Raw genomic sequence first — 25,356 nt, forward strand, 5'->3', positions numbered from 1 at the left:
TTCCTCCATCCTCCAGCGAATCTCTACCTTCTCCATCCTCCAGTGCATATCTACCTTCTCCATCCTCCAGCACATCTCTACCTTCTTCCAACCTCCAACGCATCTCTACCTTCCTCCATCCTCCAGCGCATCTCTACCTTCTCCATTCTCTAGCACATCTCTACTTTCCTCCAACCTCCAGCGCATCGCTTCCTTCTCCATCCTCTAGCACATCTCTACCTTCCTCCATCCTCCAGCACATCTCTACCTTCTTGCAACCTCCACCGCATCTCTACCTTCCTCCACCCTCAAGCACACATCTACCTTCTCCATCCTCTAGCACATCTCTACCTTCTTCCAAACGCCAGTGCATCTCTATCTTCCTCCATCCTCCAGCACATCTCTATCTTCCTCCATCCTCCAGCGCAGGGCTGGGCAACACCGGCCCTCCAGATGTTGATGAACTACACATCCCAGGATGTTTTGCATTCGTTTTGCTATGTGGCCATACTGAAACTGATGCAAGGCATGCTGGGATGTGTAGTTCATCAACATCTGGAGGGCCGCAATTGCCCAGCCCTGCTCCAGCGCATCTCTACCTTCTCCATCCTCCAGCACATATCTACCTTCCTCCATCCTCCAGTGCATCTCTACCTTCCTCCATCCTCCAGCGCATTTCTTCCTACCTCCAACCTCTAGCGTATCTGAACCTTCCTCCATCCTCCAGCGCATCTCTACCTTCCTCCAACCTCCAGCACATCTCTACCTTCCTCCAACCTCCAGCACATCGCTACCTTCTCCATCCTCCAGCGCATCTCTACCTTCCTCCAACCTCCAGCACATATCTACCTTCCTCCATCCTTCAGCGCATCTCTACCTTCTCCATCCTCAAGCACATCTCTACCTTGCTCCATCCTCCAGCACATCTCTATCTTCTTCATCCTCCAGTGCATATCTACCTTCACCATCCTTCAGCACATCTCTACCTTCTTCCAACCTCCATAGCATCTCTACCTTCTCCATTCTCTAGCACATCTCTACTTTCCTCCAACCTCCAGCTACCTTCTCCATCCTCTAGCGCATCTCTACCTTCCTCCATCCTCCAGCGCATCTCTACCTTCCTCCATCCTCTAGCACATATCTACCTTCTCCATCCTCCAGCACATCTCTACCTTCTTCCAACCTCCACCGCATCTCTACCTTCCTCCATCCTCTAGCACATATCTACCTTCTCCATCCTCCAGCACATCTCTACCTTCTTCCAACCTCCACCGCATCTCTACCTTCCTCCACCCTCCAGCACATCTCTATCTTCCTCCATCCTCAAGCGCATCTCTACCTTCTCTATCCTCCCGCACATCTCTACCTTCCTTCAGCGCATCGCTACCTTCTCCATCCTCCAGCACATATCCACCTTCCTCCAACGCATATCTATCTACCTTCTCCATCCTCCAGCACATATCTACCTTCTCCATCCTCTAGCACATCTCTACCTTCCTCCACCCTCCAGCACACATCTACCTTCTCCATCCTCTAGCACATCTCTACCTTCTTCCAACCTCCAGTGCATCTCTATCTTCCTCCATCCTCCAGCACATCTCTACCTTCTTCATCCTCCAGCACATATCCATCTTCCTCCAACCTCCAGCGCATCTCTACCTTCTCCATCCTCCAGCACATATCTACCTTCTCCATCCTCTGGCTGCTAGAGGATGGAGAAGGTAGTTATGTGCTGGAGGATGGAGAAGGTAGATGTGTGCTGGAGGGTGGAGGAAGGTAGAGATGCGGTGGAGGTTGGAAGAAGGTAGAGATGTGCTAGAGTCTAGCACATCTCTACCTTCTTCCAACCTCCACCGCATCTCTACCTTCCTCCACCCTCCAGCACACATCTACCTTCTCCATCCTCTAGCACATCTCTACCTTCTTCCAACCTCCAGTGCATCTCTATCTTCCTCCATCCTCCAGCACATCTCTACCTTCTCCATCCTCCAGCGCATCTCTACCTTCTCCATCCTCAAGCACATCTCTAGCTTCCTCCATCCTCCAGCGCATCTCTACCTTCTTCCATCCTCCAGACTTTGCTCACTGTATGCAGTGTGACTGACCTGACACCCTGCGGGCATTTGCGGGTGTGCCGCCACTGTTTTTCGGTAGTGCCCAGGGCGTTCCCCGGTCATTTGGCTGCTGACGTGTTTAGAGGCCTCATTCTCCCCACGGCCTTCGCAGAGCCGAGTGAGTCCCGGCACCGGGAGCAGGGGGAATACCATTTGATGTTTAATGTTTTTCCCCCATGTGCACGGCTGCGTATGCGATCACAGCAGTGTGCAGGCAGCCCAGCGAGCACGTTGGAATCAGGCACTTTGTCTTCCTACACCAAATCTCTGTGCTAATACTTTCTCTTTCCATTATTCCCAGCAAAAATAGAAAGGAGTAAAAGATAACGAGTTATCTTTAAGGGGTGCTTATTGAATGTGGTGCTTCACTCAAGCTGCAGCAATTACAGGAGAGTGTCAGTCTCCCAAAAGTACATAAAATAGAGAAAAGAAAAGAAAGGTTGTGCTGCGCTTTTTTTGAAGTGGGTAAAATATTCAATTTTAATAAACAACACAATTACATCAAAATAATACACAAAATGAAAAAATGATAATAAAAATAATAATATATGTAAATCAATTGATTTTTATATTAAAAATGGTGTTTCAAGTTGTCGCATTATTAGGTGCAGTAATTAGGCAGTTGAGTCACCCGTCACTAGTGGTTTGGATAAAGACCAGTTTGTTGCGTGGGACCAAAGTGTCCAGGTATTATCCGGATAGATGCCTCTCTCTCTGCACTTGGAGGTTGTTGGAGTCCTTTGTGGATTTCAATGGCTTTCCTTTAGTGGGATGGCTGGATATGCTCGTCTCCTCCGATGCCAATGTTCCATAGGTATACTCCAATGATGTATCTCCAATATTTTGCAAATAAAGTGCGAGTGCGAGATTTGCTGCAGAGTCTTGGGATTGGTGACGTAGTGACTCGAAACAATAGCTGCTTGCACCTATTCAACCGACGCGTTTCGCTGTGATGTACACAGCTTTTTCAAACCACTAGTGACGGGTGACTCTACTGCCTAATTACTGCACCTAATAATGAGACAACTTGAAACACCATTTTTAATAAAAACAATAATTGAATTACATATATTTTTTTATTTTAATTATAATTTTTTCATTTTGTGTATTATTTTTATGTAATTTATTAAAATGTAATATTTTACCCACTTCAAAAAAAAGCACAGCAAAACCCTTCTTTTCATTATTCCCAGTAGTCCATAGAATTGTATCACAATAAGTAAATTCTTGCTTTGGAAATATTGATTCATATGGAGAGTAGGACTATTGCCATATGATGGGGAATGTTGCCGCAGCTTTGTTAGACACATATGGACCATATGTGATAATAACTTACGGTCACTGGAGCGTACTTGGGCTGCTGTAAGACCACAACATAGATCGGGCTTGAAGCAGGAACGTTGGAATTTACTTGCACGGTATCTCCAACTGTGGGCAAAAATCTCTTGTTAGATTCTATGCAGCCTGTTGTAGTCTACATCCACGTCCATTATATCCCACCAACAATGACATTACGTGCAATACCCTCGTTCCCACATCCACGTCTGTTCTGTCCCACCCCAATGACGCTACATGCAGTACCCTCGTTTCCACGTCTGTTCTGTCCCACCCCAATGACGCTACATGCAGTACCCTCGTTCCCACATCACGTCTGTTCTATCCCACCCCCAATGAAGTTATGTACAGTACCCTCGTTCCCACATCCACGTCTGTTCTGTCCCACCCCAATGACGCTACATGCAGTACCCTCGTTCCCGCATCCACGTCTGTTCTATCCCACCCCCAATGACGCTACATGCAGTACCCTCGTTCCCGCATCCACGTCTGTTCTATCCCACCCCCAATGATGCTACATGCAGTACCCTCGTTCCCACATCCACGTCTGTTCTATCCCACCCCAATGACGCTACATGCAGTACCCTCTTTCCCGCATCCACGTCTGTTCTATCCCACCCCCAATGAAGCTACATGCAGTACCCTCGTTCCCGCATCCACGTCTGTTCTATCCCACTCCCAATGACGTTAAGTGCAGTACCTCCGTTCCCACATCACGTCTGTTCTATCCCACCCCAATGATGTTACGTGCAGTACACTCTTTCCCACATCCACGTCTGTTCTATCCCACCCCAATGACGCTACATGCAGTACCTCGTTCCCACATCCACGTCTGTTCTATCCCACCCCCAATGACGCTACGTGCAGTACCTCGTTCCCACATCACGTCTGTTCTATCCCACCCCAATGACGCTACATGCAGTACCCTCGTTCCCACATCCAAGTCTGTTCTATCCCACCCCAATGATGCTACATGCAGTACCTCATTCCCACATCCACGTCTGTTCTATCCCACCCCCAATGACGCTACATGCAGTACCCTCGTTCCCACATCCACGTCTGTTCTATCCCACCCCAATGACGCTACATGCAGTACCCTCGTTCCCACATCCACATCTGTTCTATCCCACCCCAATGCCGCTACATGCAGTACCCTCGTTCCCACATCCCGTCTGTTCTATCCCACCCCCAATGACGCTACATGCAGTACCCTCGTTCCCACATCCACGTCTGTTCTATCCCACCCCAATGACGCTACATGCAGTACCCTCGTTCCCGCATCCACATCTGTTCTATCCCACCCCCAATGAAGCTACATGCAGTACCCTCGTTTCCGCATCCACGTCTGTTCAATCCCACTCCCAATGACGTTAAGTGCAGTACCCTTGATCCCACATCCACGTCTGTTCTATCCCACCCCAATGACGCTACATGCAGTACCCTCGTTCCCGCATCCACGTCTGTTCTATCCCACCCCAATGACGTTACATGCAGTACCCTCGTTCCCACATCCACGTCTGTTCTATTCCACCCCAATGACGCTACATGCAGTACCCTCGTTCCCGCATCCACGTCTGTTCTATCCCACTCCCAATGACGTTAAGTGCAGTACCCCCGTTCCCACATCACGTCTGTTCTATCCCACCCCAATGACGTTACGTTTAGTACCCTTGTTCCCACATCCCGTCTGTTCTATCCCACCCCCAATGACGTTACTTGCAGTACACTCGTTCCCACATCACATCTGTTCTATCCCACCCGAATGACGTTACGTGCAGTACCCTCGTTCCCACATCACGTCTGTTCTATCCCACCCCCAATGACGTTACATGCAGTACCCTCATTCCCACATCACGTCTATTCTATCCCACCCCAATGACGTTACGTGCAGTAGTTCCCACATCACGTCTGTTCTATCCCACCTCCAATGATGTTATGTGCAGTACCCTCATTCCCACAACACGTCTGTTCTATCCCACCCCAATGACGTTACGTGCAGTACCCTCGTTCCCACATCACGTCTGTTCTATCCCCCCCAATGACGTTACGTGCAGTACACTCGTTCCCACATCCACGTCTGTTCTATCCCACCCACAATGACGTTACAGGTAGTACCCTCATTCCCACATCACGTCTGTTCTATCCCACCTCAATGATGTTACGTGCAGTACCCTCATTCCCACATCACGTCTGTTCTATCCCACCCCAATGACGTTACGTGCAGTACCCTCATTCCCACATCCACGTCTGTTCTATCTCACCCCAATGACGCTACATGCAGTACCCTCGTTCCCACATCACGTCTGTTCTATCCCACCTCCAATGACGTTATGTGCAGTACACTCGTTCCCACATCCACGTCTGTTCTATCCCACCCAAATGTCGTTACGTGCAGTACCCTCGTTCCCACATCACGTCTGTTCTATCCCCCCCCAATGACGTTACGTGCAGTACACTCGTTCCCACATCCACGTCTGTTCAATCCCACTCCCAATGACGTTAAGTGCAGTACCCTCGATCCCACATCCACGTCTGTTCTATCCCACCCCAATGACGCTACATGCAGTACCCTCGTTCCCGCATCCACGTCTGTTCTATCCCACCCCAATGACGCTACATGCAGTACCCTCGTTTCCGCATCCACGTCTGTTCAATCCCACTCCCAATGACGTTAAGTGCAGTACCCTCGATCCCACATCCACGTCTGTTCTATTCCACCCCAATGACGCTACATGCAGTACCCTCGTTCCCGCATCCACGTCTGTTCTATCCCACCCCCAATGATGCTACATGCAGTACCCTCGTTCCCACATCCACGTCTGTTCTATCCCACCCCAATGACGCTACATGCAGTACCCTCGTCCCCGGATCCACATCTGTTCTATCCCACCCCCAATGAAGCTACATGCAGTACCCTCGTTTCCGCATCCACGTCTGTTCAATCCCACTCCCAATGACGTTAAGTGCAGTACCCTCGATCCCACATCCACGTCTGTTCTATCCCACCCCAATGACGCTACATGCAGTACCCTCGTTCCCGCATCCACGTCTGTTCTATCCCACCCCAATGACGCTACATGCAGTACCCTCGTTCCCACATCCACGTCTGTTCTATTCCACCCCAATGACGCTACATGCAGTACCCTCGTTCCCGCATCCACGTCTGTTCTATCCCACCCCCAATGATGCTACATGCAGTACCCTCGTTCCCGCATCCACGTCTGTTCTATCCCACTCCCAATGACGTTAAGTGCAGTACCCCCGTTCCCACATCACGTCTGTTCTATCCCACCCCAATGACGTTACGTTTAGTACCCTTGTTCCCACATCCCGTCTGTTCTATCCCACCCCCAATGACGTTACTTGCAGTACACTCGTTCCCACATCACATCTGTTCTATCCCACCCGAATGACGTTACGTGCAGTACCCTCGTTCCCACATCACGTCTGTTCTATCCCACCCCCAATGACGTTACATGCAGTACCCTCATTCCCACATCACGTCTATTCTATCCCACCCCAATGACGTTACGTGCAGTAGTTCCCACATCACGTCTGTTCTATCCCACCTCCAATGATGTTATGTGCAGTACCCTCATTCCCACATCACGTCTGTTCTATCCCACCCAATGACGTTACGTGCAGTACACTCGTTCCCACATCCACGTCTGTTCTATCCCACCCACAATGACGTTACAGGTAGTACCCTCATTCCCACATCACGTCTGTTCTATCCCACCTCAATGATGTTACGTGCAGTACCCTCATTCCCACATCACGTCTGTTCTATCCCACCCCAATGACGTTACGTGCAGTACCCTCATTCCCACATCCACGTCTGTTCTATCTCTCCCCAATGACGCTACATGCAGTACCCTCGTTCCCACATCACGTCTGTTCTATCCCACCTCCAATGACGTTATGTGCAGTACACTCGTTCCCACATCCACGTCTGTTCTATCCCACCCAAATGTCGTTACGTGCAGTACCCTCGTTCCCACATCACGTCTGTTCTATCCCCCCCCATGACGTTACGCGCAGTACACTCGTTCCCACATCCACGTCTGTTCTATTCCACCCCCAATGACGTTACATGCAGTACCCTCATTCCCACATCACGTCTGTTCTATCCCACCCCAATGATGTTACGTGCAGTACACTCGTTCCCGCAACCACGTCTGTTCTATCCCACCCCCAATGAAGCTACATGCAGTACCCTCGTTCCCGCATCCACGTCTGTTCTATCCCACTCCCAATGACGTTAAGTGCAGTACCCCCGTTCCCACATCACGTCTGTTCTATCCCACCCGAATGACGTTACGTTTAGTACCCTTGTTCCCACACCCCGTCTGTTCTATCCCACCCCCAATGACGTTACTTGCAGTACACTCGTTCCCACATCACATCTGTTCTATCCCACCCGAATGACGTTACGTGCAGTACCCTCGTTCCCACATCACGTCTGTTCTATCCCACCCCCAATGACGTTACATGCAGTACCCTCATTCCCACATCACGTCTATTCTATCCCACCCCAATGACGTTAAGTGCAGTAGTTCCCACATCACGTCTGTTCTATCCCACCTCCAATGATGTTATGTGCAGTACCCTCATTCCCACATCACGTCTGTTTTATCCCACCCCAATGACGTTACGTGCAGTACCCTCGTTCCCACATCACGTCTGTTCTATCCCCCCCAATGACGTTACGTGCAGTACACTCGTTCCCACATCCACGTCTGTTCTATCCCACCCACAATGACGTTACATGCAGTACCCTCATTCCCACATCACGTCTGTTCTATCCCACCCCAATGACGTTACGTGCAGTACCCTCATTCCCACATCCACGTCTGTTCTATCCCACCCCAATGACGCTACATGCAGTACCCTCGTTCCCACATCACGTCTGTTCTATCCCACCTCCAATGACGTTATGTGCAGTACACTCGTTCCCACATCCACGTCTGTTCTATCCCACCCAAATGTCGTTACGTGCAGTACCCTCGTTCCCACATCACGTCTGTTCTATCCCCCCCCCCCAATGACGTTACGTGCAGTACACTCGTTCCCACATCCACATCTGTTCTATTCCACCCCCAATGACGTTACATGCAGTACCCTCATTCCCACATCACGTCTGTTCTATCCCACCCCAATGATGTTACGTGCAGTACACTCGTTCCCACATCCACGTCTGTTCTATCCCACCCAAATGTCGTTACGTGCAGTACCCTCGTTCCCACATCCACGTCTGTTCTATCCCCCCCCCCAATGACGTTACGTGCAGTACACTCGTTCCCACATCCACGTCTGTTCTTTTCCACCCCCAATGACGCTACCTGTAGTACCCTCATTCCCACATCACGTCTGTTCTAACCCACCCCCAATGACGTTACATGCAGTACCCTCATTCCTACATCACGTCTGTTCTATCCCACCCCCAATGACGTTACGTGCAGTACACTCGTTCCCACATCACGTCTGTTCTATCCCACCCCCAATGACGTTACATGCAGTACCCTCATTCCCACATCACGTCTGTTCACATGCTATCCCTTTGACCATGTGTCTGCCATCGGACGGAATATCGGGTGCCATCCCCTTGACTATCGGTGTGCCATCAGCCGGAATATCATGTGCCATCCCCTGGCCTATCATTGTGCCATCGACTGGAATATCGAGTGCCATCCCCTCTATCGTTGTACCATCGGTCGGAATATCACGTGCCATCCCCTTGACTATTGGTGTGCTATACATATTTCAGCAGAGCTGGGGTAGGTAGAACGCAGGTGACACACAGGTCAGCAGTCTCTGTCGACTAGTATGGACTGGACATCTCCTTTACCTTGGCTGGAGAATTTCGGTACACACTGTGGCTCCGGGATGTCATCTATGATCCTGACGAAGAGCTGACCAACGACCGTCTCTGTTCCGCACTTCGCCGTGATCTCCAGCACGTACTCATTCACCACATCTGCATTCAGAGCCGCTGAGCTGCTGAGTGTGATCTGACACAGACATGTTCTTAGTATGACACGCCGTCACACCATGCCCCATATCATATGTTCCCTATATGTAGTGCACCCCTTTTCCCACTCTCAGTATCTTTAAAAAAGAGAATTACTGATGCACACGATAAGCGCTAAATATTCTGATATACTCTTACAATTAACATGGAGTATAATTGAAGTTCTTAGCACACATTTGCGTAAATACGTGAGTTCCATCCACTGCGTCCAGTGGAACTTCATTAGATGGGTCCCTAACATATCTAATACTAACACATATATCCATGTATCTAGGTCTTACCTTCCCATAGAGTCCATAATAACATGTAGTCAGCAAAACAGGAACCTGTGCTCATTATAACACCTGGGAGTAGATGGGAGGGTGCCAGTACCACAATCCAGGAACCTGCGCTCATTATATAACCTGGGGGTAGGTAGATGGGAGGGTGCCAGCACCACAATGCAGGAACCTGTGCTCATTATAACACCTGGAGTAGATGGGAGGGTGCCAGTACCACAATCCAGGAACCTGTGCTCATTATATAACCTGGGGGTAGGTAGATGGGAGGGTGCCAGCACCACAATGCAGGAACCTGTGCTCATTATAACACCTGGGGGTAGATGGGAGGGTGCCAGAACCACAATGCAGGAACCTGTGCTCATTATAACACCTGGGGGTAGATGGGAGGGTGCCAGAACCACAATGCAGGAACCTGTGCTCATTATAACACCTGGGGGTAGATGGGAGGGTGCCAGGACCACAATGCAGGAACCTGTGCTCATTATAACACCTGGAGTAGATGGGAGGGTTCCAGTACCACAATCCAGGAATCTGTGCTCATTATATAACCTGGGGGTAGGTAGATGGGAGGGTGCCAGTACCACAATCCAGGAACCTGTGCTCATTATATAACCTGGGGGTAGATGGGAGGGTGCCAGCACCACAATGCAGGAACCTGTGCTCATTATAACACCTGGGGGTAGATGGGAGGGTGCCAGCACCACAATGCAGGAACCTGTGCTCATTATAACACCTGGGAGTAGATGGGAGGGTGCCAGTACCACAATCCAGGAACCTGCGCTCATTATATAACCTGGGGGTAGGTAGATGGGAGGGTGCCAGCACCACAATGCAGGAACCTGTGCTCATTATAACACCTGGGGGTAGATGGGAGGGTGCCAGAACCACAATGCAGGAACCTGTGCTCATTATAACACCTGGGGGTAGATGGGAGGGTGCCAGAACCACAATGCAGGAACCTGTGCTCATTAACACCTGGGGGTAGATGGGAGGGTGTCAGTACCACAATGCAGTGTCCTGTGCTCATTATATCCCGTGGGGGTAGATGGGAGGGTTCCAGTATCACAATGTATTCCAGGTTCCAGCATTTCCAACTGTAAAGCGCAACGGAATATGCTGCACTGTATAAGAAACTGTAAATAAACTGTAAGTAAACTATAGCAGCGCTGTCTGCCTCCCTGTATATAGCAGCACTATCCGTCTCTCCTGTATATAGCAGCACTATCTGTCTCCCCTGTATATAGCACCATCTCCCCTGTATATAGCAGCGATATCAGTCTCCCCTGTATATAGCAGCGCTATCAGTCTTGCGTACAATATCAGACTCACCTTTAATGCCAATGATGTCCCAGCGACAGTCTGTGTGGGGACATTGAAGTAGGTGGAGGATGGGGAGATGTTGGTGATGGTGACAGTCGGGTTGGTGACGGTGCAGTTCTCCAGGGTGAAGTTATGGACAACGGTACCTATGGGAGAACTCTCAGGCAAATCCACTGTGTCCGGCAAGTCCTGAAATTGTACTGGAGCCAGAGGGAAAGCAGAGAATCAGCAGCTGCTGCAACAGGGAGTCTGACTATGGTACATACAGTACAGACAGGTAATTCTACCCCTGGGGTGCCTTGTCATGTATAGAGCTCTCATTTCCTGTCTGTCACCTGACCTCCATGGGATTGCAAAAATGTTCACCAAGCATGGCGCATTATGTGGGATATATATTATTGCTGCCCATCACGCAGCCTAACCCCTCCCATCCTGCAGCCTAATCCTAACCCCTCCCCATCCCGCTGCCTAATCCTAACCCCTCCGCATCCTGCAGCCTAACCCCTCCCCATCTCGCAGTCTAACTCTAACCTCTCCTCCCACAGCCAATGCCTAATAACCCCCCCGAAGTCTTTCACTAACCTCCCCCTCTGGTAACTTTACCCTAACCATCCCCATCCCGCAGCCTAACCCCTCCCCATCCCGCAGCCTAATCCTAACCCCTCTGCATCCCGCAGCCTAATCCCTCCCCATCCCGCAGCCTAACCCCTCCCCATCCCACAGCCTAATCCAAACCTCTCCGCATCCCGCAGCCTAATCCCTCCCCATCCTGCAGCCTAACCCCTCCCCATCCCGCAGCCTAATCCTAACCCCTCCGCATCCCGCAGCCTAACCCCTCCCCATCCGCAATGTTCCCTCTAATTTTCCGAAGGCTGTGTGCGGCTAAAGATTTTGGCTGTGCAACTTTGGAATGAAATTAAAAATTTTGTGCGTCACTTATATAGAACTGGAAAATGACGTTCAGCATTTGTGGTAACTTTACTTCAAAATTATATTAAACATTTAAACATTCAAAATACAGTACACAATGTAGTTAATGGGTAAGACACACATTAATTGAGTCCACAACTGCAAAAAGGGACCACTTCTGCTTTGTGCGCTCAGTTGTAATGTCTGTGCGCACTTTACTCAAGGTGTGTGCGCGCGCACGTGCGCACAGCTTAGAGGGAACACTGCCCGCAGCCTAATCCTAACCCCTTTGCATCACGCAGCCTAATCCTAACCCCTCCGCATCCCGCAGCCTAACCCCTCCCCATCTCGCAGCCAAATTCTAACCTCTCCTCCCACAGCCTATCCCTAATAACCCCTCCCGCAGTCTTACACTAACCTCCCCATCCCGCAGCCTAACCTCTCCCCATCCCGCAGCCTAATCCTAACCCCTCCGCATCCCGCAGCCTAACCCCTCCCCATCTTGCAGCCAAATTCTAACCTCTCCTCCCACAGCCTATCCCTAATAACCCCTCACACAGTCTTACACTAACCTCCCCCTCCCGCAGCCTAACCCTAGCCTCCCCCTCCCGCAGCCTAACCCTAACCATCCCCTCCCACAGCCTAACCCTCCCACAGTCTAACCTCCCCCTCCCGCATCCTAAACCTAATCTCCCCCTCCCGCAGCCTAACCCTAACCTCCCCCTCCCGCAGCCTAACCCTAACCTCCCCTCCCGCAGCCTAACCCTAACCTCTCCTCTCGCAGCCTAACGCTCCCCTCTCACAGCCTGACCCTCCCCTCTCACAGCCTAACCCTCCCAACGCCGGAATCCTGACCACCGCAATGCACACTAATTTATTCTCCCTCTAAGGGTGTCATGGAAACCCACAGAGGGAGAAAGTGCCAGTATTGTGGCAGTCGGGATTCCCACGTCGGGATTTTGACCGCCAGGATTCCGTCCACCGGCAAACTGACTGCATCCTCCTCCAGCAGCCTAACCTTAACCTTCCCCTCCTGAAGCCTAACCCTAACCTTCCCCTCCTGCAGCCTAACCCTAACCTTCCCCTCTTGCAGCCTAACCCTAACCTTCCCTCCTGCAGCCTAACCTTCCCTCCTGCAATCTAATCCTAACCTCTCCCTCCTGCAGCCTAACCCTAACCTCTCCCTCCTGCAGCTGAACCCTAACCTTCCCTCCCCTGCAGCCTTACTCTAACCCTCCCCTCCGGCAGCCTAACTTTAACCCTCCCCTCCGGCAGCCTAACCCTCCCACAGTGTAACCCTATCCTCCTCTCATGCAGCCTAACCTCTCCTCCTGCAGCCTAACCCTAACTTCCCCTCCCACAGCCTGACCCTAACCTCCCCTCCCACAGCCTATCCCTTCCCTCTAACACCCTCCACCTTCCCCTAATGGATAACTCTTAAAATCATGATATATCATGTAGTGATCTTTGTGTCGAGCATTTCAATGTTGATCCTTTCAGCATATGTCCCAACTGTTGGAGGTGGTGGGGCCTCAGTGGAGGGGGCGGAGGGGTGGGATCTCTTGTGGAGTGATGTAGGGACAAAGGGGCAGGGCTTCAGGTGCAGGGTCTGGAGGGATAGGGCTTCAGGTTGAGGGGTGAGTGGGCGGAGTCAAGGGGTGGAGCCTTGGTTAGAGGGATGGGGCCTATAAGCGTCGTCACTCTGTTAGAGGCTGTGAGCATGCGGTACGCGATCTCTGCCACCCCCTGCCCAGGATCAGGATAACAGGTTGACAGTGTCTACATAGACAGTCGATAAGTAGACATCAAAACGTTAGCAAGCACAAGGCCGACACTGACAACAGATCGATAGAAGCAAAAGGTCAACGTGAGTTTTTTTTTTTACATTTTCCTGCGTTACTCTCCAGCTGGGCGCAATTGTGACCGGTAACCTGTGTGGAGCGCAGGAGGCCATGCGAGTGGACGCGCTACACTAATGGGGGATCCACATGCTCAGGTGTTGACACTGACCTTTGGTGACCGTTGACCCTGTGCATTTCGTCCTTTTGATGTCGTCTATGTCGACACTGTTAATCCTCCGAACCCAGGTCACTGCCTCCAATTAGCGGCACTGTCCCACTGGAATCGGGACCGTTGGGATTTATACTTTAAGGGCCTTATTTTGGTTGGATTGCTCCCCCGTGCGAGAGATGTTATGCGTCTGCCCATTTTTGCGCATGTACAGACGCTGGTGCGGTGCAGGCTTGGGGCGGTGCCCATGGGAATTAAGACGTGATGCGGGTGCTGGGCAGATGATGTCACCGGATGTCAGCTGCCCGCCCTCTTCCCGTACAGGGAGCACACGAAGCTAAGACACCAGAGAGTGCACCTTCCTATCATTCGATGATTGGTGACCATCCCCGCACCCAGTCACTGTCGGCCATGTGGTGTTACCCATTTTACCATCTTGCTATCTGTATGTACTTTTGATGTCCTGCTAATAACAGATCCTTTGCTGGACGGCACGCCTAGTACTGTACATAGAAACCACTAACTATCATTTATAGTAACTGTAACCATGACACCAGGTGCCGCTTCCCCTCGCCACGCCCTTCCTGTGTCTACTGCAAAGCTTCATGCTATACACATGCTGGCTTTCATATGTACAGGGTCCGGCGAGAGAGCGTATGCAGACCCCGTATGGTGCTCGGTACAGGGTTAGGTGAGAGAATGAACGCAGACCCCGCATGGTGCTCGGTACAGGGTTAGGTGAGAGAATGAACGCAGACCCCACATGGTGCTCGGTACAGGGTTAGGTGAGAGAATGAATGCAGACCCCCTCATGGCGCTCGGTACAGGGTCCAGCGAGAGAATGAACGCAGACCCCGCATGGTGCTTGGTACAGGGTTAGGCGAGAGAATGAACACAGACCCCGCATGGTGCTTGGTACAGGGTGCGTGAGAGAATAAACGCAGACCCCCCCCCCGCATGGCGCTCGGTACAGGGTGCGGCAAGAGAATTAATGCAGACCCCTCATGGTGCTCGGTACAGGGTTAGGCGAGAGAATGAACGCAGACCCCGCATGGTGCTCGGTACAGGGTTAGGTGAGAGAATAAATGCAGACCCCGCATGGTGCTTGGTACAGGGTGCGGTAAGAGAATAAACGCAGATGCCGCATGGCGCTCGGTACAGGGTCCAGCAAGAGAATGAATGCAGACCCCGCATGGTGCTTGGTACAGGGTTAGGCGAGAGAATGAACGCAGACCCCACATGGTGCTCGGGACAGGGTTAGGTGAGACAATGAACGCAGATCCCGCATGGTGCTTGGTACAGCGTGCGGTGAGACAATGAACGCAGACCCCGCATGGTGCTCGGTACAGAGTTAGGTGAGAGAATGAACGCAGACCTTGCATGGTGCTTGGTACAGGGTGTGGTGAGAGAATGAACGCAGACCCCGCATGGTTCTCGGTACAGGGTCCAGCAAGAGAATGAAAGCAGACCCCGCATGGTGCTCGGTACAGGGTTAGGTGAGAGAATGAACGCAGACCCCACATGGTGCTCGGTACAGGGTTAGGTGAGAGAATGAACGCAGACCCCGCATGGTGCTCGGTACAGGGTTAGGTGAGAGAATGAACGCAGACCCCCCCATGGTGTTCGGTATAGGGTGCGATGAGAGAATGAGCGCAGACCCTGCATGGCGCATGGTACCGCTTCCGCGAGAGAATGAACGCAGAACCCGCATGGCGCATGGTACAGCTTCCGGCGGGAGAATGAACGCAGAACCCGCATGGCGCATGGTACAGGGAGCAATGGTGAGTGTGGACTATTACAGTGAGTGAGGTATGAGGTCAGGGAGCAATGCTGAGCGTGGGATATTACAGTGAGCAAGGAATGGGGTGATGGAGCGATGGTGAGTGTGGGGTATTACAGTCAGTGAGGTCTGGACTTGGCGGTGGTGGTTTTTGACATGTACTAATAAATGGTTTAACGCCACAAGCTGACTCTTATCTGAGAGATATTGCCATGACTTCTCAGCCACAATAACATCACATGTGTGAGTCACCAGACTTAAAGGTCAGACTGAATAGACTGCAGGTGCATGTTGTTTACTTAGCTCTATAAAAGGTTTTGTATATGTGTAAGCCTGTCACCATGTTATTGGAGTGCTGTGTGGCTGTCCATTCTTACCACAAGACATTATTATTTCTATTTATGACTGTAATTATACCCATTAATAAGCATTGATGCAGCAGAGCTTACCCTGTCCGAGCACGACGTGGAAGAACACGAAGACAAGTAACTGAGGCACGAGGCACAGTGACCCCATTGCATCTGTTATAGGGTCCTCCCCACGAGGCTGCTGGATAATAATATCAGCTGTAAAGAAACACATGGAGGTAAAGAAGCCATACACAGGGCCCATGATGCCTAGTAGGGGCATTGCATTGTCTCAGCGGGGTGTGTGCCAATGTGTGACCAGTACCCAAATTCAGTCCAAGCATCCAACATGACCAAGAGGGGGAGGGGTTACTGCTGTGCCAGGAGGGCATTATTAAGAGGTGGCTATGGATGCCCATATTGATACTGCTATGTATTAAGCCTTGGAGAGAGACAGTCATAAAGAATTCAGCAAGAAATCTGCCGCTGACGACCACCCGGCCGCCATGTTTATCATGCTCAGACAGTGCTGGCGAATAAAGGTGAAGAGGTTTTCCTTTCTTCACCGTTCATCGTATTCACAGTGTGTGAGTCTTCCTGGCACACTCCTGTGTGTCTTCCTGGCACACGCCTGTGAGTCTTCCTGGCACATGCCTGTGAGTCTTCCTGGCACATGCCTGTGTGTCTTCCTGGCACTCTGCGTGGCCTCTGGCATCACAATGCAATTTCAGAAGGAGGAATTAAATGAAAACTGGGGGTTCAATGGAGGCAAAGCAGCAGCCAATCAGCTCCTGGCATTTTTCAAACACAGCCTGTAATATGGTAACAAGGAGGTGACTGGCCGGTACTTTATCTTTCCTTACTGTATCTCTCTCCAAGACGTTAAAACTTACTCTCTCCAAGACGTTAAAACTTTTTTTATAGCAGGACCCGGGTACACCGGTGGGCAGGCACACTAGCGGGCCCACTCACAGGTGGGCACACTGACAGGTCAGCACACAGGTGGGCACACTGGCAGGCACACTCACAGGTCAGCACACAGGCGGGCACACTCACAGGTCAGCATACAGGCGGGAACACTGGCAGGCACACTCACAGGTCAGCACACAGGCGGGCCCACTCACAGGTCAGCATACAGGCGGGAACACTCACAGGTCAGCATACAGGCGGGAACACTGGTGGGCACACTCAGGTCAGCACACAGGTGGAGATTTACTATAGATTCTAAAACAGACAAGCGAGTAATAGGGAAGTGACAGCTATAATGTGTCGCTGTCGCCATCACCCCCACTTGTCTGGGGATAGATTTACTAAAACTTCTACAACAGTCTTACGGGAGCCATTCACCATACAGTATACAACATACAGTATACCCCATATACCATGCACCATACAGTAAACACCATATAGTATATACACCATACACTCATACAGTATACCCCCTGTACCATACAGTGCATATACCATACAGTATACCCCATATACCATACAGTATACCCCATATATCATACACCATACAGTATACAACATACAGTATACCCCATATACCATGCACCATACAGTAAACACCATATAGCATACCGCGCGGCTTATGCTAATTAGCCGCGACCTCATTTTCATACGAGAATAGACGCTGTGCGCATGCGCACAGCGTCTATTCTACTAGATTGGGGGGTCTCCCAACTGCCACCCCCCGCAGCGGGACAATGCCTGCCGCGGGTGGGACGTCGGGACAGGACCCGAAAATCGGGACTGTCCCGACGGAATCGTGACAGTTGGGAGGTATGATATAGTATATACACCATACAGTATACTCCATGTACCGGGATGCAGTTAAAATCCCGACGCCGGAATCCCGACCGCCGAAATACTGACACATTCTCCCTCCTGGGGTGTCCACGACACCCCTGGAGGGAGAATAAATTAGCGTGCCGAGCGTAGCGAGGCACTGGGCCCGCTGCGTGGCGAGCGCAGCGAGCCCACAAGGGGGGGCGATCCACGTCCCCCCCTTGTCGGCATTTCGGCTGTCGGGATTCCGGCGTCGGGATTCTGAACGCCGGGATCCCGACCGCCGGGATTCAATACTGAATCCCCATGTACCATACAGTGCATATGCCATACAGCAGCGGTTCTCAAGCTGTGGGTCCTGACCCCCAAGTGGGTCCCGAACTTCTCAGTATGGGGTTGCAACTATTCAAAAATCTGTTGAATTGTTTATTTTAGACTCCTCCCATTATTTAATGCCTCCACAATGCTGCCATGCAGGTGCTCTCGGATGTCTACACATGTTATGTGATCTTCTGCAGTAACTTTCTGGGGTCCCGTAATTATTTTTATTGTCTGATTGGGGTCCCAGAGCAAAATAGTTTGAGGACCCCTGCCATACAGTATACACCATATACCATACAGTATACCCCATATATCATACACCATACAGTATATTCCCTATACCATACACCATACAGTATACCCCATATACCATACAGTATACCCCATATATCATACACCATACAGTATACCCCATATACCATACAGTATACCCCATATACCATACAGTATACCCCATATATCATACACCATACAGTATACCCCATATACCATACAGTATACCCCCTATACCATACACCATACAGTATACCCCATATACCATACAGTGCATATACCATACAGTATACCCCATATATCATACATTATACAGTATACCCCATATACCATATAGTATACACCATACAGTATACCCCATATACCATACAGTATACCCCATATACCATACAGTATACCCCATATATCATACACCATACAGTATACCCCATATACCGTACAGTATACACCATATAGTATACCCCCTATACCAGTGGTTCCCAAACTGTGCGCCTAGGCTCCCTGGGGTGCCTCGGAGCAATTGCAGGGGTGCCTCAGGTTGCTGGTCCAGAACCAATTCAAATTGTTTATGGTCAATGTAATGGGCAAATATGTGGATAAACAGAAGTGAATCATGTTCCTCACCACATTACTGGACCTAAGGATGACATTTAGGCACAACTTATTTAATTTAATTATTATTTTATTTTTTTCTTGGTAACAAACTTTTGACCTAGGGGTGCCATGAAAAATACTCTGATACTCTAGGGTGCCGTGAATCAAAAAAGTTTGGGAACCACTGCCCTATACCATACACCATACAGTATACCCCATATACCATACAGTGCATATACCATACAGTATACCCCATATACCATACAGTATACCCCATATATCATACACCATACAGTATACCCCCTATACCATACACCATATACCCTACAGTATACACCATACAGTATACCCCCTATACCATACACCATACAGTATACCCCATATATCATACACCATACAGTATACCCCATATATCATACACCATACAGTATACCCCCTATACCATACACCATACAGTATACCCCATATATCATACACCATACAGTATACCCCCTATACCATATACCATACAGTATACACCATAGAGTATACCCCCTATACCATACACCATACAGTATACCCCCTATACCATACACCATATACCCTACAGTATACACCATACAGTATACCCCCTATACCATACAGTATACCCCATATATCATACACCATACAGTATACCCCATATATCATACACCATACAGTATACCCCCTATACCATACACCATATACCATACAGTATACACCATACAGTATACCCCCTATACCATACACCATACAGTATACCCCCTATACCATACACCATATACCATACAGTATACAGTATACCCCATATACCATACAGTATACACCATAGAGTATACCCCCTATACCATACACCCTACAGTATACACCATACAGTATACCCCCTATACCATACAGTATACCTCATATATCATACACCATACAGTATACCCCATATATCATACACCATACAGTATACCCCCTATACCATACACCATATACCATACAGTATACACCATACAGTATACCCCCTATACCATACACCATACAGTATACCCCCTATACCATACACCATATACCATACAGTATACACCATACAGTATACCCCATATACCATACAGTATACACCATAGAGTATACCCCCTATACCATGGTTCCTCAAACTGCGGCCCTCCAGATGTTGTGAAACTACAAATCCCAGCATGCCTTGCCACAGTTTTAACACTCCCTTATAGCAAAACTGTGGCAAGGCATGCTGGGATTTGTAGTTTCACAACATATGGAGGGCCGCAGTTTGAGGAGCTATGCCCTATACCATACACCATACAGTATACCCCATATACCATACAGTGCATATACCATACAGTATACCCCATATATCATACATTATACCCCATATACCATACAGTGCATATACCATACAGTATACCCCATATACCATACAGTGCATATACCATACAGTATACCCCATATACCATACAGTATACCCCATATACCATACAGTGCATATACCATACAGTATACCCCATATACCATACAGTATACCCCATATACCATACAATATACCCCATCATCATACACCATACAGTATACCCCATATACCATACAGTATACACCATCTGCTCCGATGTTGCACACGGGACCGCGCATCGGAGCAGATATGGAGGTAAGGCTCATATGATTTCTTGGCCCAATGTGTCGGATCCATCAGGTGGATCAGATACGTGTATAATCAGCTTCCTAATACTAGCAGCAGCCGGTGACAATTCCAAGCAGACCCTGAGATAGAAGTCTGCCTCTTACCTGTGCAGCACTCACCTGTCCTGTGCCTAAGGTGTGTCCCTTGCAGGTAACTAACAACATGGAGATGGACAGCTCCTCCTCAGACAGTGACCAGGCCAATCCTCACCTCATATCAGTCAGATCAGTCATACAGTATCAGTCAGATCCGTCATAACAGTCATCCGTCAGATCCGTCATATTAGTCAGATTCATACAGGCTTCAGAGTGTAAAAAATAAAAAAACAAAACTGTGTCGGGTCTCCTATTACGGCCATTAGCCCCGAGCTCAAAGAACTGGTCCTAGTTTTAGAAATTCAGGGGGACAAAAAACGGGGTTACCCAGGATTTCTTAAACCAGCACCAGGCTCATGGGCCAGTCCTGGTTCCCAAAATACGGGGGACAAAATGAGTAGGGGTCCCCAATATTTTGACAACCAGCACCAGGTCCAAACTTCCAGCAGGGTAATGCCACAGCCCAGGAAAACTTTTTATACAAGTACCTCCTGCCAAAGCATTAACCCCCGGACTGGTCAGCTGGTCAGCCTAGCCTTGGACCCTGAGGAAGTGGGGACCCCCCAATAAAGGCCCAACCCCCCCCCCCCCCCCCGCAGGATAAACCCAGATTGGGCTGAAGCCCAGGGCTGTCCCTGGAAGGGCTGCCAATAGAAATTATGCCCCCCCCCCCCATCCCATCACTCCCCCCCCTCCCCGCCTGGCTCTGCTTGGGGGCGGGGGAGCAGAGTGAAGTGCAGGCTGCCCCCCTTCCGCTGTGCTGCCTGCACTGAACGGATCCCACTGTTCCCGGAGCGTAGGCTTCTGTACCTCCGGACACTGGCGGCCATTTTAAATATGGCACTGACTCGTTAGCAAATCGGGGCTCACAGCCGACAGCCAATTATAGCGGCTGATGGCATGCAAGCTCTGATTGGATCTCCAGCCAGTGCCGCATTTTAATATGCCGCCAGTATCTGGAGGTGAAGCCTGCGTTCCGGGAACAGTGGGCTTCATTCAACGCAGGCAGCACAGCGGAGGCAGGTGTGGGCAGAATGTTTGGCCTGAGCCCCTCGATCTCTGTTAGGGACCCACAGAAATACTCCCCCCCCCCCTTCCCCAATGGCTGCCCTGGTCTACAATGCACCAGGGCGGTGGGCACCGGGCTGATTTTTTGGTGTAAAAGTTAATTTAAAAACTATTGGGTTGTTGTGGAACTGCAAGTCCCAGAAAGCATCCCCTGCATGCAGAGACTTAGAGAACCACAAGTACCAGCATGTGGGGCATCATTCGTACAAATTCCGCTATGGATTCCACCATAGGCCTGTCCCCCTGTCCAGTAGAATCGGGTACCTGTGGAAATAAATGATACTCACCAGCCAATCCAGCGTAGATCGCGTCCTCTTCCATCCATGTAGGCATCCAGGGGTTAAAAAAAAGCGTGGTCGATGGTCACATGGTCGCTATGAGAACTTCTGCTTTCCCCGGGTGACAAGAATCCTGATAACAGTTACAGTAAATTCATTGTGAAACTATGGAACAATTTCTGTGATTTCCACTGTCACAGAGAGACGGGCGGAGCGATTCAGCTGCTGGAAGAGGGGGTGTAGCACCGCAGTGGGCGTGCAGGTGGAGGGAGTTTGTGTGTAGACCGCAGTGGGTGTGCAGGTGGAGGGAGTTTGTATGTAGCACCACAGTGGGCATGCAGGGAGTCTGTATGTAGGACCGCGGTGGGTGTGCAGGTGGAGGGAGTCTGTGTGTACCACTGCGGTGGGCGTGCAGGTGCAGGGAGTCTGTGTGTAGCACTGCGGTGGGCATGCAGGTGCAGGGAGTCTGTGTGTAGCACCTGGTGGGTGTGCAGGGGCAGGGAGTCTGTGTGAAGCACTGCGGTGGGCGTGCAGGTGCAGGGAGTCTGTGTGTAGCACCATGGTGGGTGTGCAGGTGCAGGGAGTCTGTGTGAAGCACCGCGGTGGGCGTGCAGGTGGAGGGAGTCTGTGTGTAGCACTGCAGTGGGTGTGCAGGTGCAGGGAGTTTGTGGAGGGAGTGCAGGTGCAGAGAGTCTGTGTGTAGCACCGTGGTGGGTGTGCAGGTGGAGGGAGTCTGTGTGTGGCACTGCAGTGGGTGTGCAGGGGGTCTGTGTGTGGCACCACAGTGGGCGTTTAGGTGGAGGGAGTCTGTATGTGGCATCGCAGTGGGCGTGCAGGGAGTTTGTGTGTAGCACTGCAGTGGGCATGCAGGTGCAGGGAGTCTGTGTGTAGCACCATAGTGGGCGTGCAGGTGCAGGGAAACTGCGTAGCACCGTACTGGGCCTGCAGGTGCAGGGAGTCTGTATGTGGCACCGCAGTGGGCCTGCGGGTGCAGGGAGTCTGTGTGTGGCACCGAAGTGGGTCTTCAGGTGCAGGGAAACTGTGTGTAGCTCCGTAGTGGGCATGCAGGTGCAGGGAGTCTGTATGTGGCACCGCAGTGGGTGTGCAGGTGCAGGGAGTCTGTGTGTAGCACCGTAGTGGGCCTGCAGGTGCAGGGAGTCTGTATGTGGCACTGCAGTGGGCCTGCAGGTGCAGGGAGTCTGTGTGTGGCACCGTAGTGGGTCTTCAGGTGCAGGGAAACTGTGTGTAGCTCCGTAGTGGGCATGCAGGTGCAGGGAGTCTGTATGTGGCACCGCAGTGGGTGTGCAGGTGCAGGGAGTCTGTGTGTAGCACCGTAGTGGGCCTGCAGGTGCAGGGAGTCTGTATGTGGCACTGCAGTGGGCCTGCAGGTGCAGGGAGTCTGTGTGTGGCACCGTAGTGGGTGTGCAAGTGCAGGGAGTCTGTATGTGGCACCGCAGTGGGCCTGCAGGTGCAGGGAGTCTGTGTGTGGCACCGAAGTGGGCGTGCAGGTGCAGGGAGTCTGTGTGTGGCACAACAGTGGGTGTGCAGGTGCAGGGAGTCTATGTGTGGCACCGCAGTGGGTGTGCAGGGAGTCTGTGTGTGGCACCGCATTGGGCGTGCAGGTGCAGGGAGTCTGTATGTGGCATCGCAGTGGGCGTGCAAGGAGTTTCTATGTAGCACTGCAGTGGGTATGCAGGTGCAGGGAGTCTGTGTGTGGTACCGCAGTGGGCGTGCAGGTGGAGGTAGTCTGTGTGTAGCACCGTAGTGGGCATGCAGGTGCAGGGAGACTGTGGTGGGCAGTGGGCGTGCAGGTGGAGGTAGTCTGTGTGTAGCACCGTATTGGGCCTGCAGGTGCAGGGAGTCTGTATGTGGCACCGCGGTGGGCCTGCAGGTGCAGGGAATCTGTGTGTGGCACCGCAGTGGGTGTGCAGGTGCAGGAGTCTGTGTGTAGCACCGCAGTGGGCATGCAGGGAGTCTGTGTGTGGCAGCACAGTGGGCTTGCAGGTGCAGGGAATCTGTGTGTGCCACCGCAGTGGGCGTGCAGGTGGAGGTAGTCTGTATGTGGCACCGCAGTGGGCCTGCATGTGCAGGAAATCTGTGTGTGGCAGCGCAGTGGGCGTGCAGGGAGACTGTGTGTGCCACCGCAGTGGGCGTGCAGGTGCAGGGAGTCTGTGTGTGGTACCGCAGTGGGTGTGCAGGGAGTCTGTGTGTGGCACCGCAGTGGGCGTGCAGGGAGTCTGTGTGTGGCACCGCAGTGGGCGTGCAGGGAGTCTGTGTGTGGCACCGCATTGGGCGCGCCGGTGCAGGGAGTCTGTGTGTGGCACCGCAGTGGGCATGCAGGGAGTCTGTGAGTGGCACCGCATTGGGCGCGCCGGTGCAGGGAGTCTGTGTGTGGCACCATAGTGGGCGTGCAGGGAGTCTGTGTGTGGCACCGCAGTGGGCATGCAGGGAGTCTGTGTGTGGCACCGCATTGGGCGTGCCGGTGCAGGGAGTCTGTGTGTGGCACCACAGTGGGCGTACAGGGAGTCTGTGTGTGGCACCGCAGTGGGCGTGTAGGGAGTCTGTGTGTGGCACCGCATTGGGCGTACAGGTGCAGGGAGTAGTTGGCTACAAACACATTGCTATAAATAACTTAAAGAAAGGAGAACAGATCTGCGTGTGACAAAAGTTTCAGAATTATGCAGACTTCCCCGTCTCAGCACTATGGTGAGTCTCTTCCATTACACTAACACTGTTATAGTTATCTATGATGTCTGTCAATGGGTTGCGGGCTCAAAGTGCACAGTGCCATATACACAAAAGTATCTGCTGCATGAGACTGATGTGTCTATGTACAGAAGTATTGCTCAGATTTATAAGTGACCAGGTATTTTGTGTGTGTGTGTGTTGTTTTATAGCATTTAATTACACCATTATCTTTATTTTCTCATTAAGGCCCTTATTCTGGTTGGTGCGGTAATGGCCGCGTGCGTTCGTGCCGCCGATGTTTTGTGTCTGCGCATGTGCAGAGGCATATCTGCGCATGTGCGAACGGAACGCACGTCCAAATTCCGCAGGAAATGTGTACACTACGAACAGGGGGTGGAGAGGGGTGTGAAGGGCTGTTTGGCCGCATTAACATATGCATACGCCCCGCGTTTCATGGGCGTTCCCAT

General features: G+C 51.1%; 1 protein-coding gene across 2 annotated transcripts in view; it reads right to left on the bottom strand.

Moving 5' to 3' along the window:
* Positions 1 to 24,547, bottom strand: part of CDHR4 (cadherin related family member 4) — a 68,924-nt gene extending 44,377 nt beyond the window's left edge. Inside the window, exons 1-5 of one of the 2 annotated variants that reach the window (XM_083155890.1) lie at positions 22,211 to 24,547; positions 16,209 to 16,325; positions 11,070 to 11,260; positions 9,277 to 9,439; positions 3,430 to 3,521 (exon numbers count right to left, since the gene is read on the bottom strand). In XM_083155890.1, coding sequence (XP_083012016.1) covers positions 3,430 to 3,521; positions 9,277 to 9,439; positions 11,070 to 11,260; positions 16,209 to 16,325; positions 22,211 to 22,256 — 609 coding nt within the window. In that variant the 5' untranslated portion in view covers positions 22,257 to 24,547. Of the gene's footprint in view, positions 1 to 3,429; positions 3,522 to 9,276; positions 9,440 to 11,069; positions 11,261 to 16,208; positions 17,989 to 22,210 lie in introns of those variants that run through there. The other variant, XM_083155889.1, reaches the window with a different exon arrangement.
* Positions 24,548 to 25,356: the final 809 nt, after the last annotated feature.

Source organism: Crinia signifera, chromosome 8 (assembly GCF_055691185.1).
Source record: "Crinia signifera chromosome 8, ASM5569118v1, whole genome shotgun sequence".
Taxonomy (NCBI): domain Eukaryota; kingdom Metazoa; phylum Chordata; class Amphibia; order Anura; family Myobatrachidae; genus Crinia; species Crinia signifera.